The sequence below is a fragment of the Sinocyclocheilus rhinocerous genome, unplaced genomic scaffold, assembly GCF_001515625.1.
Source record: "Sinocyclocheilus rhinocerous isolate Xijiao unplaced genomic scaffold, SAMN03320098_v1.1 scaffold3263, whole genome shotgun sequence".
Taxonomy (NCBI): domain Eukaryota; kingdom Metazoa; phylum Chordata; class Actinopteri; order Cypriniformes; family Cyprinidae; genus Sinocyclocheilus; species Sinocyclocheilus rhinocerous.
This window is the reverse complement of record NW_015664010.1, coordinates 270244-284767: the sequence shown is the minus strand read 5'-3', so window position 1 is coordinate 284767 and position 14524 is coordinate 270244. Positions and strand designations below refer to the sequence as shown.

General features: G+C 33.6%; 1 protein-coding gene across 1 annotated transcript in view; it reads right to left on the bottom strand.

The window, feature by feature from the left end:
* The window catches only part of osbpl8 (oxysterol binding protein-like 8), a 78446-nt gene that overhangs the window by 1224 nt on the left and 62698 nt on the right, over positions 1-14524 (bottom strand). The window contains exons 17-24 of the mRNA XM_016539524.1: positions 13428-13525; positions 13141-13230; positions 12486-12622; positions 11238-11423; positions 10968-11124; positions 9131-9233; positions 8951-9056; positions 8724-8860 (exon numbers count right to left, since the gene is read on the bottom strand). Of these exons, the coding sequence (XP_016395010.1) occupies positions 8724-8860; positions 8951-9056; positions 9131-9233; positions 10968-11124; positions 11238-11423; positions 12486-12622; positions 13141-13230; positions 13428-13525 (1014 nt within the window). The remainder of the gene's footprint in view (positions 1-8723; positions 8861-8950; positions 9057-9130; positions 9234-10967; positions 11125-11237; positions 11424-12485; positions 12623-13140; positions 13231-13427; positions 13526-14524) is intronic.

Genomic DNA, 14524 nt, shown 5'->3' with positions numbered 1-14524 from the left:
AGCAAAATGTTCTTAGAACTTATTTTGTCAGCTGTGAGATAACTTTAAACGAACATTATATTAATGTTACTGTTCATACATTTTAGAGAACCATGACAGAACGTTAGCCAAAGTACTGAGGATGTTCTCCAAGCTGGGTTCTAAGAACATTTTGCTAACGTTCCTATTAAGTTATGAAAACGTTATTTCTGAACGTTCTCTGAAAGTTTAAAACTTCCAGTTTTTTCAATGTTTTAAAAACGTTTTTTTTTCTTGGTGAGACAAACGTGAAGGGAACATTCCATTTTATCCTTTTGCAAACATTATGGAACGTTACTTTCGAATGTTCTTTGAATGTTCTGAAACAAGTAGTAACATTTAAAAACTGTTAGCTGAACGTCCAACTAAAATGTTTCAGAAAAAAAGTAGAAATGTTTAAATAATGTTTTTGTGTAGACATTTTGAGAACATTATTAAAGACCGGATAACTTTGAATGAACGTTCTATTCACGTTACTGGAAGAATGTTTGTTCGTAACTTTGAGAGAACCTTGACAGAACGTTAGCCAAAGTTCTGAGAAGGTTCCCTGCTTGAATCACTAACTCTCAGTATGAGCAACAGTGTTGGGGAAAGCTACTTTTAAAAGTAATGCATTACAATATTGCATTACTCCATAAAAAAGTAACTAATTCCGTTACTTAGTTACTTTTATGGAAAGTAATGCGTTGCATTACTTTTTAAATCTGGACAGGGCTTGCTTGTTTGTTTTTAAAATAAAAAAGTTCTATTTTTGGCAAATATAAAAGCCTCCGTAAAAAAGTAACTAATTATGTTACTTAGTTACTTTTTATGGAAAGTAATGCGTTACGTTACTTTTGCGTTACTTTTTAAATCTGGACAGAGCTTGCTTGTTTGTTTTGAAAATAAAAACGTTATATTTTTGGCAAATATAAAAGCCTTTTCACACCAAAAGTGAAATGAATAAGCCTCGGGCTGAAGGGAAAGTAAATTTACGTCTGTACAGTAGAATGCAGAAGAAGAAATTTCAACACACTTCAGCAATAAAAAAAAACACACAAATGTTTTTCTAGAGTAATTTTTGCTTATTAGTATGGTTGAACTGGATCATCGAAGGTCAGAAGCAAAGACATTGGTTAATAGAATGGGATTAAATACATAAAGGATATTTGTGTTTTTTAACATTTAATTATTGCAGGTTTGCGTCATATTCTGAGTTGCATTATTTTTATTCATTTTGAGGAATACTGAATCTGTTTATTTTTTTGTGAGTGAGATGAATTAATGTATATTCATATTTATTTTAGAACTACAGTAATATCTTCTGATTTCTCTCAACATGGGGACAGGAGAGCTGTCAGTCAATAAATTGGGGGAAAAAAGTAACTTGCGTTACTTATTTGAAAAAGTAACTCAGATATTCTCTTGTAAATTAAAAAGTAATGCGTTACTTTACTAGTTACTTGAAAAAAGTAATCTGATTACGTAACTCGCGTTACTTGTAATGCGTCACCCCCAACACTGATGAGCAACAGTAAAAGTAATGCTAGAGCAATTTAGCAAAAAGCTGGAAATGACATGAGGCTGACAGGCATGATTCAGGATGACTGAATCAAAAGTGGTTTAGTCACCTACACACGTACTATTCAGTGGAGCAAATGGACGACGGAACCACAGCCTGCTCGTTTCAACGTGGACCGCAGAGAGTAGGAAAGCGCAGTCGGCAGCTAATAATGACCTCATTTAGCAACTCATCTGCTATTTATAACCATCACAAAAGCCCAGTGCTGTGAATCCACACAGTATGAGTGTGTTTGATAGTCAGAGGCTGAAGCGGTCAAACGTGTGCTATTGTATTGTGCTGTGCTATGTCTGCGCTAATGCTGTTTAAATCCCTGAGCTGAAAGAGAGCTCGGCCACAGCACTTCTTTTATCTGCTGCGAATCCAGCGAGGATAAAGCCTCTGCTGAAGCAGCGCTCTGACCGCCAGCACAAACGCTTATGACGGCTGGGGCCATTCCTGGTTTTTAAAGAGATGTGTGTGTGTTCAGGGAGGGAGAATCCACCTGGTAAAGTGCGTTCAGTGTCAGATAACAGAAGAAACAGAAGAGGTCAAACAGGATGACCTGAACCTCTAAGAGAATTGTCAGCAGGTCTGTTCTGATCACAAATAGCTAAAAGAAAAACAGTGATAATAGTACAATTAACCCTATAATGGCTGACATATGAAGTGATAGTCAGAAAAAAATAATTTTTTGAAATGGAACATCTTATTGAATATATAAATATATATATAATACAAATTTAAATATAAATAAAATATTAATCAAAAATAAAAAACATAAATAAAATAAAAAATATTGCATGTGTTTTTGTTGAGCACTTACAGGCTTTTATGGCTCATATAGTCTGAGAATATGGAGGAAAAAAACGGCTCAGTTTTATTCAGAGGCCCAAACTGAGCAAAAATATGTCATTTGGTGCAGATGCTGGAATTTATATGGCCAAAAAGTTATGAAATTCTGATGCGTGTAATGTAAATCAATGAGATCTTTATAACAGTATAGTAGATAATTACATAAAATGTAATAAATATCAGCCGTCACTCTATATCTCCAATGATCTGTCTCAGTAAGATGAGATTGAAATGATCCAAACATAAAATGCAATGCAATCCAATGCTGATTGAGAGCTGAAGAAATAAAGGCTCCTCAGAAGATGTGAGATGTTCTGGAGGCTTGTGAAGATCATTCCTCCGCTGAGGAACAGTGAAAGTAAAGCTTCTGGAAACAAACGCTCCTCAAAAGATCCTGAGGATCAGATTTGAGACTCTAAACCATGATTGATGGAGAATCAAGTAAAGCTGAGCTGCTTCAGTCCAGTAAGTGTTCATCTGGAAATACTGATAACAATATCAAAGTTATTCTTATGATCTCTTTATAAAAATAAGATTTGACAGCAAAAAGTTTGTACAATTACACTAAAAGAGCTTTTACTTGCTAAACAAGTCTAAACTATCAATCAGACGACAGAATGCATGTAACAGATTGTGTACAACAGGTTGTTGTTGTTTTGTTTAGCAAAATTTTGATCAGAAATATGTGTATCAAATGTTATAAAGTAGGCTTTATAGGGTTAATAACATGCATCATGCATCAAAAGGAGAGGAAATATCTTTAAAAACACTTAAGCATAAACATGTTTTTTGTGAACCAAAGTGTGTTTTGTGCATGTGAGAGGATGTGGTTTGTGTGTATGGTTATGGTTAGTGATTATATAACAACTTTAAAAGGTGTTGGAGAATCCCTCCCTATCGGGTGCATTTGATCAGATCTAAAAGAGCAACGAGATGCTTATGCATAAAATGTCTGTTTTTATTTGAAACCCAAATGAGATTATCAGACGAAGCCTTTTTGTATTCCGAATAAATATAACTCAAATTGCTCATGGCGTGTTTCTCCGTGCGTCCCGCAGCATCAGACAAAAGCCTCGGCGTCTCGGGATGCTGGAGGAGACGGTATCTTAGCAACGCTGGCACCAGAGACAATGAGACGAACGTTCCGAATACGGACCTGAAGGAAACCCACTTATTCGACTAAAGCAAAAGATCCAGAGATGGGAGATGCGATCATCCGAGAACCGCACTGTCTCTCGCCTCGCTATTAATAATTGAGTTAAGATCAACTTTCAGCTCTGAGGAATCTGCATTCAGCATCTGCATTCCTATTGCACATATTTCTGTCAGCCTGATAAAGCAAACATACTGCTTTTGCACCAAGTCACAATCAGAGCCTGTTCTGACTAACTACTGTATCCACCTAACAACACCCTAGCAACCACTCAGATCACCATAGCAACCACCTAGCAAGGCTTTAATACCCTTCAACACTTCAAATCGCACTCCAGAAGTGACCAAATTCAGCCTAACTTTGTAGATCACTTGTCTGATTTTCTCGTTCAGCATTCAGTTCTAAAGCACTAAACACTGCGATTCACTCTCTCTGCTCATTTATAAAAGGCCACTAGATGAGCAACACGTACAGCTCAGAACATTTATAACCCACTAATCGCCCTTCAACACTTCAAATCGCACTCCAGAAGTGACCAAATTCAGCCTAACTTTGTAGATCACTTGTCTGATTTTCTCGTTCAGCATTCAGTTCTAAAGCACTAAACACTGCGATTCACTCTCTCTGCTCATTTATAAAAGGCCACTAGATGAGCAACACGTACAGCTCAGAACATTTATAACCCACTAATCGTTCTTTTGATTATTCATGAGTCAAATTACAAAAATTGGCCATGTTAACTACAGTTTCCCTCAAAAACTGTAAATAGGCCAATACATAGAGGTGTTTGCCGAGTCAAGCAGACTATTGCTCAATTTTATGATTCATTAATGATTCAAACAAACCTCTTCATTAAAACTAAACACATAATTGCATACATTTTAATATATTTAATAAAGAAAAACAATATATCTAGAGACCTTTTTATTTACTTGGGACTTGTAAGAAACATATAACCCTGTATATATATATATATATATATATAGGCCTATATATTAATGCTGTCAAATCGATTAATCACATCCAAAATAAATGTTTGTGTTTACATAATATATATGTGTGTAGGCCTTAAGAAACATGATGTATTTATATATGCATATAAATATATACGGTACACACATATATTATGTAAACAAACTTTTATTTTGGATGCGATTAATCTATTTAATATATATATATCCTATACATTTCACAAATTCTGTTTTTTTCTCCGCAGTTTTGAGTTTATATTTCATTATCTGGACTTTTCTTCTCAGAATTGCTAGTTTTTATCTCTTTTATCTCTATTTTTTTTATCACGGCGGAAATAAGTCATAAAACGGCTAAAACTAAAACTAATAAAGACAAATTTCTAAAAAACTACAGACTAATTTTTTTTTAAATTGACAAACACACACAACACGGTTACTAAAACTTTAACCAAAATTAAAGTGAAAACACAAAATCTAAAAGTAAAATTGAATTCAAAATATCTCCCGAAACTATAATAGTATATCAATAATGCTAAAATTACACTGCAACTGCAGCATCAGAAGCACCATAGCGTCAGTGTATAAGCTGGTGTTTACCATGGTTATTTATTGATTGATTGTAAAGGACTTTAAAATGTCAATGTATACTTAAAGTCAAATTATGATGATCTTGTAATGCATACTACAAAACAACAGTACTACGGTCTTCTTTAATCATGATGTCTTGATGCTCTGGGTATTTCGTGTAGATGCAGATGATGAGACACTCTCGTGCACTAGTGATCCAGAGGACACAACAGATGCGCGAGCGGTGAACTCACCAGGTTTGTGACGTCATCCCGACGACAGGCCCCTGCGGCTCCGGAAGCTGCTGTCCCAGCATGCATCTGCTGCACACATGCTCCAGCTGTTCGGCTTCAACCGAGGCTCCACCAACAACCAGTGCAAATACAACCAGACTAGTGCTGTTTAACCACAGCAGGCTGCATGCAATCAGGTCAACCTACTACTAACATGCCAAAAACAACTAAATCTGACTTTACCGTCAACCAAAATGCCTATTTTGCATAATAGGATTTTATTAGTTTAATAGGGATATATATATATTATTGCACTATTGTTCTATTTGATTTGTTAATACTACTTATTTACTCCACTATTGTTATTTGATGTAAGCAATTTAAATGTTTTCGTAATGCTAAAGGAGTTGAATTAAAGTCTATGAGCGCCCTCTGCTGGTTAGACTAAATGCATCTAAAATGACACAAATTAATTTTAGTTTTTGATATTGTTATAAAACTCAAAACTTTACAACCAAACACGATTATTAGACTGTGCTAAAATATTTAACACAATTTTAATATTTATAAATGTTTAAATAATACTAGTTAGCACATCAACTATGAAATAAATATTAATAAAATAAAATAATAATAATGAAGTAAAATAAAAAACAAACTAAATAAAATAATACTCTGAAAAATAAACTGAGAAAAAAACAATGATAGTGTAAAAATTAGAGAAATGAACTGAAATATTAAAATAAATGAAATAAAAATTAATAAGCCTTATAATAATGAAGTAAATGAAAAATAACAATAAAATAAAATATAAATACAATAAAAAGTAAACTAAAATAAAAAAGGAATACACTGAAACTGAAATAAACAGAAAAAAATAGTGTGAAAATTAAAAAATAAAATGAAAAAGATAAAGATAAAAATAAACTAAATTAAAACATCACTGCTTTAATAACCTTGACACAATAACATAAATCAATACTGGCGTGTGCAAAGGAAGGAGAAGCAGGAGTTCAGTCTTTTTCATTTATTTGGTGATATGTCACAGGTGACAATAAACTTACAGGAAGTTATTTCTGTATTACAAATAAAGTATCATCTGTACATAGAGACAGCTGCAGGAAATAATCCAGAACAAAAACAAAACCAACATGGATCAGCTGGAGTAAAAACGAGACTAAATGCATCTAAAATGACACAAATTAATTTTAGTTTTTGATATTGTTATAAAACTCAAAACTTTACAACCAAACACGATTATTAGACTGTGCTAAAATATTTAACACAATTTTAATATTTATAAATGTTTAAATAATACTAGTTAGCACATCAACTATGAAATAAATATTAATAAAATAAAATAATAATAATGAAGTAAAATAAAAAACAAACTAAATAAAATAATACTCTGAAAAATAAACTGAGAAAAAAACAATGATAGTGTAAAAATTAGAGAAATGAACTGAAATATTAAAATAAATGAAATAAAAATTAATAAGCCTTATAATAATGAAGTAAATGAAAAATAACAATAAAATAAAATATAAATACAATAAAAAGTAAACTAAAATAAAAAAGGAATACACTGAAACTGAAATAAACAGAAAAAAATAGTGTGAAAATAAAAAAATAAAATGAAAAAGATAAAAATAAAAATAAACTAAATTAAAACATCACTGCTTTAATAACCTTGACACAATAACATAAATCAATACTGGCGTGTGCAAAGAAAGGAGAAGCAGGAGTTCAGTCTTTTTCATTTATTTGGTGATATGTCACAGGTGACAAACTTACAGGAAGTTATTTCTGTATTACAAATAAAGTATCATCTGTACATAGAGACAGCTGCAGGAAATAATCCAGAACAAAAACAAAACCAACATGGATCAGCTGGAGTAAAAACGCTTTAAAAAGAGACTGGGGCAAAAAAAAAGAAAGAAAACGTGCTAGAAGCATGAAGACGAACACCGAATGCGATGCATGTGGAGTTTGATCCCTGGTTCAGTGGCAGACGCACGGCTAAAGACACGCAGATCTATGGCAGCGTTGAGCTCTGGGACGAATCTAAAACACCGAGCCACAAATGTCCGAATATGGCACAGTCACTCGAAGTGAGAAAGAAAGACAAACCATGGTACGAATTCAACAGTCGGACTCAAAATCACTCAAACTCCGGCTGCAAGACCCGCTTGTAAAGGCACGTAGTTTTTAAAGTAGTTATTGTCGACGTGAGCACATTCAAACATCTGATTGGACGCTGTGCGAGCGAACGAACGCTCACAGAACAAAGACACGTGGGCTATGGGTCACGGCGCTTCTCTAGAAGTACAAAAGGAAATCAGTTCTATACTATATACAGATGTGACGTTTACACTCTAATCTACTCTCAGACTATTTGGCTTGTTAATCGTAAATCTAGTCTGACGTAACAGTGGCAGACGAGAGTCAAGCAACTACAAAAGTACGCAACAGTATTTCCTGCTACAGGTTTACTACGCCTAGATCTACGGTTTCCTCAGAGTAATATTAAATGTGACGCTCGCTATACTGTACACGCTTCGCTATCGTTCAAATAAATTAAACATTATTACCGTCAAACACGATTTAGGAACGTATGAAATGCAGGATCCAGATACTGTGTTGTTAAAATTAAGATTTATAGTGAAATTGTTCCTGGAACGGTTTTAAATAATACAAAATGTGACCTCAACTCGCAACATCCTTCATTCGTTTAATAAAATTGTCTTAAAATACCAGTAACATCAGCAATATTGCACCCTTTTAAGTTTTATATGTGAGTGAAAAAAAAAAGTCCAGGTTGTATTTCAGTCCCCGAGAAATTAAAAGAAATCAAAATTTTTTGTTTTAGGACAATTTCAAAAATTCTCATTACTATAACGTGTTGGTGAAACTGTATTTAAATCAGGCAGTACAACGAATACTATTACATACAAAAAATAATAAATTTAAACGAATAGAAACCGAATGTGTAGAATACGACTTTTGTTATTTAGGGGAAAAAAATATAAAAATGACCTAGATTTTATAATATTTAGCTTGTAAATCAACTGACGTCCTCCGCTACAGCAGGGGGCGCTGATGGAGGGTAAAAATATTATTACAATAAATTAAAACAATGGTTCAAATGGTTAAGAGGCTGATGAGATTTCCTCGTTTTGAAGAATAAAGTAAACAGTCATTTCTAAAACATCCCACAATGCACTTCAGCCCAATATGGTCCGTCCTATCGCAGCAATCGCGACACAAATTCATAAAAAACTAAACGAATAGAAACCGAATGTGTAGAATACGACTTTTGTTAAACAAAATATATATATATAAAAATGACCTAGATTTTATAATATTTAGCTTGTAAATCAACTGACGTCCTCCGCTACAGCAGGAGTTGAGAAGGACCTGGAGGAAGATGAGGAAGAGGATGATGGCCACATCTCTATGCGTGAGGAACGAACTTTCTGTTGCCGACTGACTCGCCACTCGACTCCTCAAAGCGTTGACGCTCCTAGACGCCCGTGATGAGACAAACCAAAGTTAATATTCTCGTTTTTCAAGTATTTCTTAATAAAGTACGAGGTGAGAAAAGCCGTTTCACCTGTTAATGTCTTCCTGGGTTTTTCTGATCGACTCAATGGCACTTTGGATTTCACTCAGATCTGTTCCTTTCTTCCTGAGGCGGCTGTTGTGTTTGCTCTTGTGCCCTGAATGAAAGATCATGATGAGTTTGTGGAGTGTTATTAGCATGTTTGTGTGTGTTTCTGTGTGTTTGACGTACTCTCGCTGCCTGAAGAGTCCTGGTGGTCCGGCTCCGGAGACGAGCAGCCACTTTCTGGACTTTTAGGTTTGTCACTCTTATGTTTCCGCTTTGGTCCCGTCACCTGAACAAACACACACACGCCGACGAGAGCAGGACATTCACACGTTTCAGTCTTTATATTATGGTTAAGACAGTCTTGAATTGTGTATGTGATTCTCAGATATTTTTGAAAGGCTTCAAACAGGGTCCAAAATTAACTTTTTTCCACATCTGCCAATGGCAAGTGAGGTAGGAAAAAGTTTTACCAGCCATAAATATTAAATACTGGCCATGAAGCTGTATTTTTAGATTAAAAAGATGCTATTATCCATACAACAATTTAATTATTAAGCAGTTTTTCCTCTTGTCTATTTGTGTCATTAGCTATGTTTTCATCTAAGTTGCAAATTTAATTTCTAATTCTTTTTTATTATTATATTTATTATTTATTTAAATGCAAATTAAATTTCTAATCATTTTAAAATGCATATTTAAATATTCAAATTATTTTTTATTTATTTGTTTAAATGGAAATGTAATTTATAATATTTTTATTTATTTATTGTTACATTTATTGTTTATTTAAATCTTTTGTAATTCACAAAAAATATTGTAAAGCAGCATTTCTATCAAATGTGCTAATGTGCACATACATTCACATCTTTATATGCTTTTTTATGATATCCAAAGATAGAACAATTTATAATAATTTTTTATTTATTACAACATTTATTTTTTGTTTAAATGAAAATGTAATGTTTTATTATTTACTACATTTATTATTTATGTAAATGCAAATTTAATTTCTAATATTTTTTATTTATTATATTTATTATTTATATAAATGCAAATTTATTATATGCTTTTTTATGATATCCAAAGATAGAACAATTTATAATAATTTTTTATTTATTACAACATTTATTTTTTGTTTAAATGAAAATGTAATGTTTTATTATTTACTACATTTATTATTTATGTAAATGCAAATTTAATTTCTAATATTTTTTATTTATTATATTTATTATTTATATAAATGCAAATTTAATTTCGAATACATTTTTATTTATTGTTACATTAATTATTTATTTATATCTTTTGGAATATCACAAAAAAATGTTGTAAATAAAGCAACGTTTCCATCCAATGTGTTCAAGATTTAATGTGCATTTTTTTTATAAGCTTTTTAAATACAATATCCCAAGATTCACAAACCAATGTTAATTTTGGACCCTTGCTGCAAAGACGCATCCCTGATGCAACCAAAAAAACAAACAAAAATCACACAGGCATGCATGTGTCACTTGCAAATGCCAAAGAGCACAAAGAAAAAAAACAAAAGCTGAAAATGAGGCAGAACTTACATTAATTATTTATTTATATCTTTTGGAATATCACAAAAAAATGTTGTAAATAAAGCAACGTTTCCATCCAATGTGTTCAAGATTTAATGTGCATTTTTTTTTATAAGCTTTTTAAATACAATATCCCAAGATTCACAAACCAATGTTAATTTTGGACCCTTGCTGCAAAGACGCATCCCTGATGCAACCAAAAAAACAAACAAAAATCACACAGGCATGCATGTGAGTCACTTGCAAATGCCAAAGAGCACAAAGAAAAAAATAAAAGCTGAAAATGAGGCAGAATGGTCATGTGACCAGGTCAGGCAACAGATGATTGGTTGCTTTGCAGAATGGTGATTGGTTGTTTGAAGAATGGACAGAGAGCGCAGGCGGCGGCAGGCATGACGAGATGGAAGCAGACAGGGGGATTGTGGGTAAAACGAGGGAGGGGTGGGGACAGAAGGACGTACCTGGCTCAGGTAATTGTCCCTCCGGGAGCCCTGCTGGGTACTGAGACTAACTACACTGGCTGAACGTACCATAGGCGTCCTGTGGCGCACTTTGGTCTGAATAAAGCCGTCTTTCTCGAACTGAATCAGATCGTTGAGCGGATCCCACGGACGAGTGCTAGGACACAGAGAAACACACCGTCCTCACAGTAAACGGGACATGCTACAGTGCACTTCCTGTCCAGCAGGGGGCAGCAGCTGTTATGAAAGGAACAGGCAGGTGTGACTTACTCTGCGTAGCGGTAATGCCACTCTCCGGTGGCCGGGTCCTGCTCGAACAGAGCGGGCGTCCACTCCTCACATTTGGCCTTGCGCTCGCGTGCCGCTTTCCTCTGAACCTCCTCCAGGATGAACTTCTCATTGGTCGCCTCCGTCTGGTCTTTGTTATTGATGGCCCGTGTCACATGTTGCCACAGCCTGAAGATGACAGAGAAAGACGTTCGTTTTCCTAATTAGGGACGCAGAGCCCTATTAAATGCATTTTGTTTGTTTTTTTCAAATTCTGTTTAAATTTTTCTAGATTGTTTTTTTTTTCTGTATTAGTTTTTCTGTATTTGATTTAAAATTTAATTTTTCTTAAACATAAAATAATTTTTTTCTGGATTCCATTTTTAATTTAATAATATAATAATACATTTATTAATTTAAAACAATAATTAGAGCATTAATAATTTAAAAATATTAAAATCATTTAATCATTTAGTTTAAAGTTTCTGGATTCCATTTTAAATATATATTTTTTTATATAATTTCTTTTATTCAATTGTTTTTGTTTTAATTCCATTTTAAATATAATTGGTAAAAAATATAAAATAATATTTCTAAATTCCTTTTTAATGGTTAAATGAACCTTTAGTATTTAAAAAGCATGTCTAATTAATTTAATTGTTTCGCAAAATCTGTGTTTTCCTTTATATTTTTCTGGATTGAAATGGTTTAATAAAATGTTAATAATCAAAATAATGTCTAATCAAGTGAATTCATAAAGCTGCAACAATTTAATAATTTATTAAAACTTTACAATAACAGGGCCCTATGAAATGTTTTCAGAAATTCTGTGTTGTCTGTTTGATTTTTTTTTCTGGATTTATGATTTAATACAAATGTAATAAAAACTGTAGTAAACAAATGAATGCATAAAACCATGAACAATTGAATTAATCAAAAGAAAAAATTTACAATTCTTTGAATTTCCTTTAATTTTTAGAATTAAAACATGGATGAATAATTGTGTTATATTATTTAAAATTTAAGTTTGAATAATTGTATTATTATTTTTAATAGTAGTAATAGTATTTTTGCAGTTTAATAGTCTTTTTGTGGATTAAAATTTACAGACACTAGTCCATCTTACAGTTTGGTTAATTATACAGCCCTACTTTTGATTTATTCATCAAAAGTGGTCAAATTCCCATGACATTTAGCATTTTCTGCACTGTGTAAATCACAGGGTCGTAATAAGGCGATGAGCACCGTTACCTCTCGGACTCAAACTCGCTCTGTTCTTCAGGAGGGACGGTGCAGCGGATCAGACGGCTCTGCCTCAGCTCCGGCGTCGGGTTCCAGAACGTCTCCATCTCACCCGTCTTCTTATCATTGATGAAGACTTCACTGTCCTGTAAAAAACACACACACACGATGACATATGACCTATAAAAGACATCTAAGAAGCCTTAGTTTCAGGTCCAAACACATTTAGACATGCTAAAATCATTAGCCAGAATTGTCACTATTCCAGCTAAGAACCGCCCACTTAGTTTGATTGACATGCAAAGTGACCAAACACATTTTCGGATTTCTATTAGAGCTGCTCGATAAATTGCATGCGATATATAATGAGCATCTTGTCAGTAATGCCGGTTCTGTAATCAGCGGTAAATCTCCATCACGTGCGTGCTTTCACATGGAGCAGCATTTACTACACAGAGCCGTTGTTCACTGACAAGCTGCGCAAAACCACAATCATATTTTGTGCATGTTTTGCGCAGCTTGTCCAGAACCGGATATACTGACAAGATGTGCATTAAATATCGCATGTGATTTATCGTGCAGCCCTAATTTCTATGTAACCTTTACAGCTGATTTCTTGTGATTTTTATGTGCAGACGGTCTGTTTTTTGACTGTTATACTCACCCAATGCCCCTCAAGTGTCGCCAGCACCTCCTTCCCAAGCTTGATCTTCCCGCTGATCTGATTCACGCTATCACTGCTGCCGAGGAACGGCTGATGGACAGGGAAATATCAGTCATGCCATTGAAAAGAGTCACATGAAGCATCGTTCATTTGTGGATGTTGTGCCGTTATCGGTGTGGCATTTGGTTTGATACGGATGTGATGTGTGTGGCCTTTCTCTCTGCACCCCACTGTTCTTCTGAATGTCACAAAAGCTCCCTGGCATGAGCGTATAAACACACACACACCTTGAGTCTGAACTCCAGTTGAGCGCTGTAGCCCGTCTTCTCACAGGCGATGGACACTTGACCGCCCAACTCCAGAGTCATAGTCCCGTAGAGGATCCCTGAGAGAAACACAAACACAGAATGAGTGCTAATCTGCGTGAGTCAGTGGTGTTTATGAGTGTCAGTGAATACACCTGTGTGTGTGTGCAAGAGTTATTTTATATGCACATGCTATTTTATAAAACTGTCTTACAACAACGCACAAATCACGTTACTGGACAGACAGACGGAAATACACGACGCTTGCTAAGCTAGACCTTAGTCTCCAAGAGATGGTCTTTGGTAACACTTTATATTAAAAATTAAACATTAGCAAGCTTAACAGATAATAAATAAATATTTATAACAATAATATATATATATATATATACACACACACAAAATATATTTACAATTGTAGTATATACGACAATTAAATATGAATAAATATATAATATATAACAATTATACATTAATATAAAACATTAATTTTATATATACATTTACAACTGTAATATATACAGTATATATACACATTACAATTATTTAACATATACAACAATTAAATAAATATTTATATTACAAATATTATTTAATTATTAAATTATAAATATATAGTAATATAATTAAACATTCATTAATTTAATAATAAATGTATCATATAAAATAATTAATAATTATTAATCATTTATATATGTTTATAAATATACATGATATATATATATTAGGGATGTGCATCTCATGACTGAGGCCGATACGATATGCATCTCGATGCATAGCTAACGATACGATACATTAAATATACATATGAAGCAGCTACCGATGCGATGCGATACGATTCAGCCCTGTTACGATGCAGTGCGATCCGATTTTGATTCAATTCGATTCAACACAATGCGATTGGATGCAATGGAGAAAATATGATCACTTTTAATGCCTCGAGGCCTGTTTCATAAAACAAGTTAACCAAATAAGCCAGGCTTATTTCAGTTATCTGACTCATTGTCAAAATGATTTGGTTCCATGAAACAAATGTAACATAGGCCTAGATCAAGCTTAGTCACTGTGGCAACTTATGC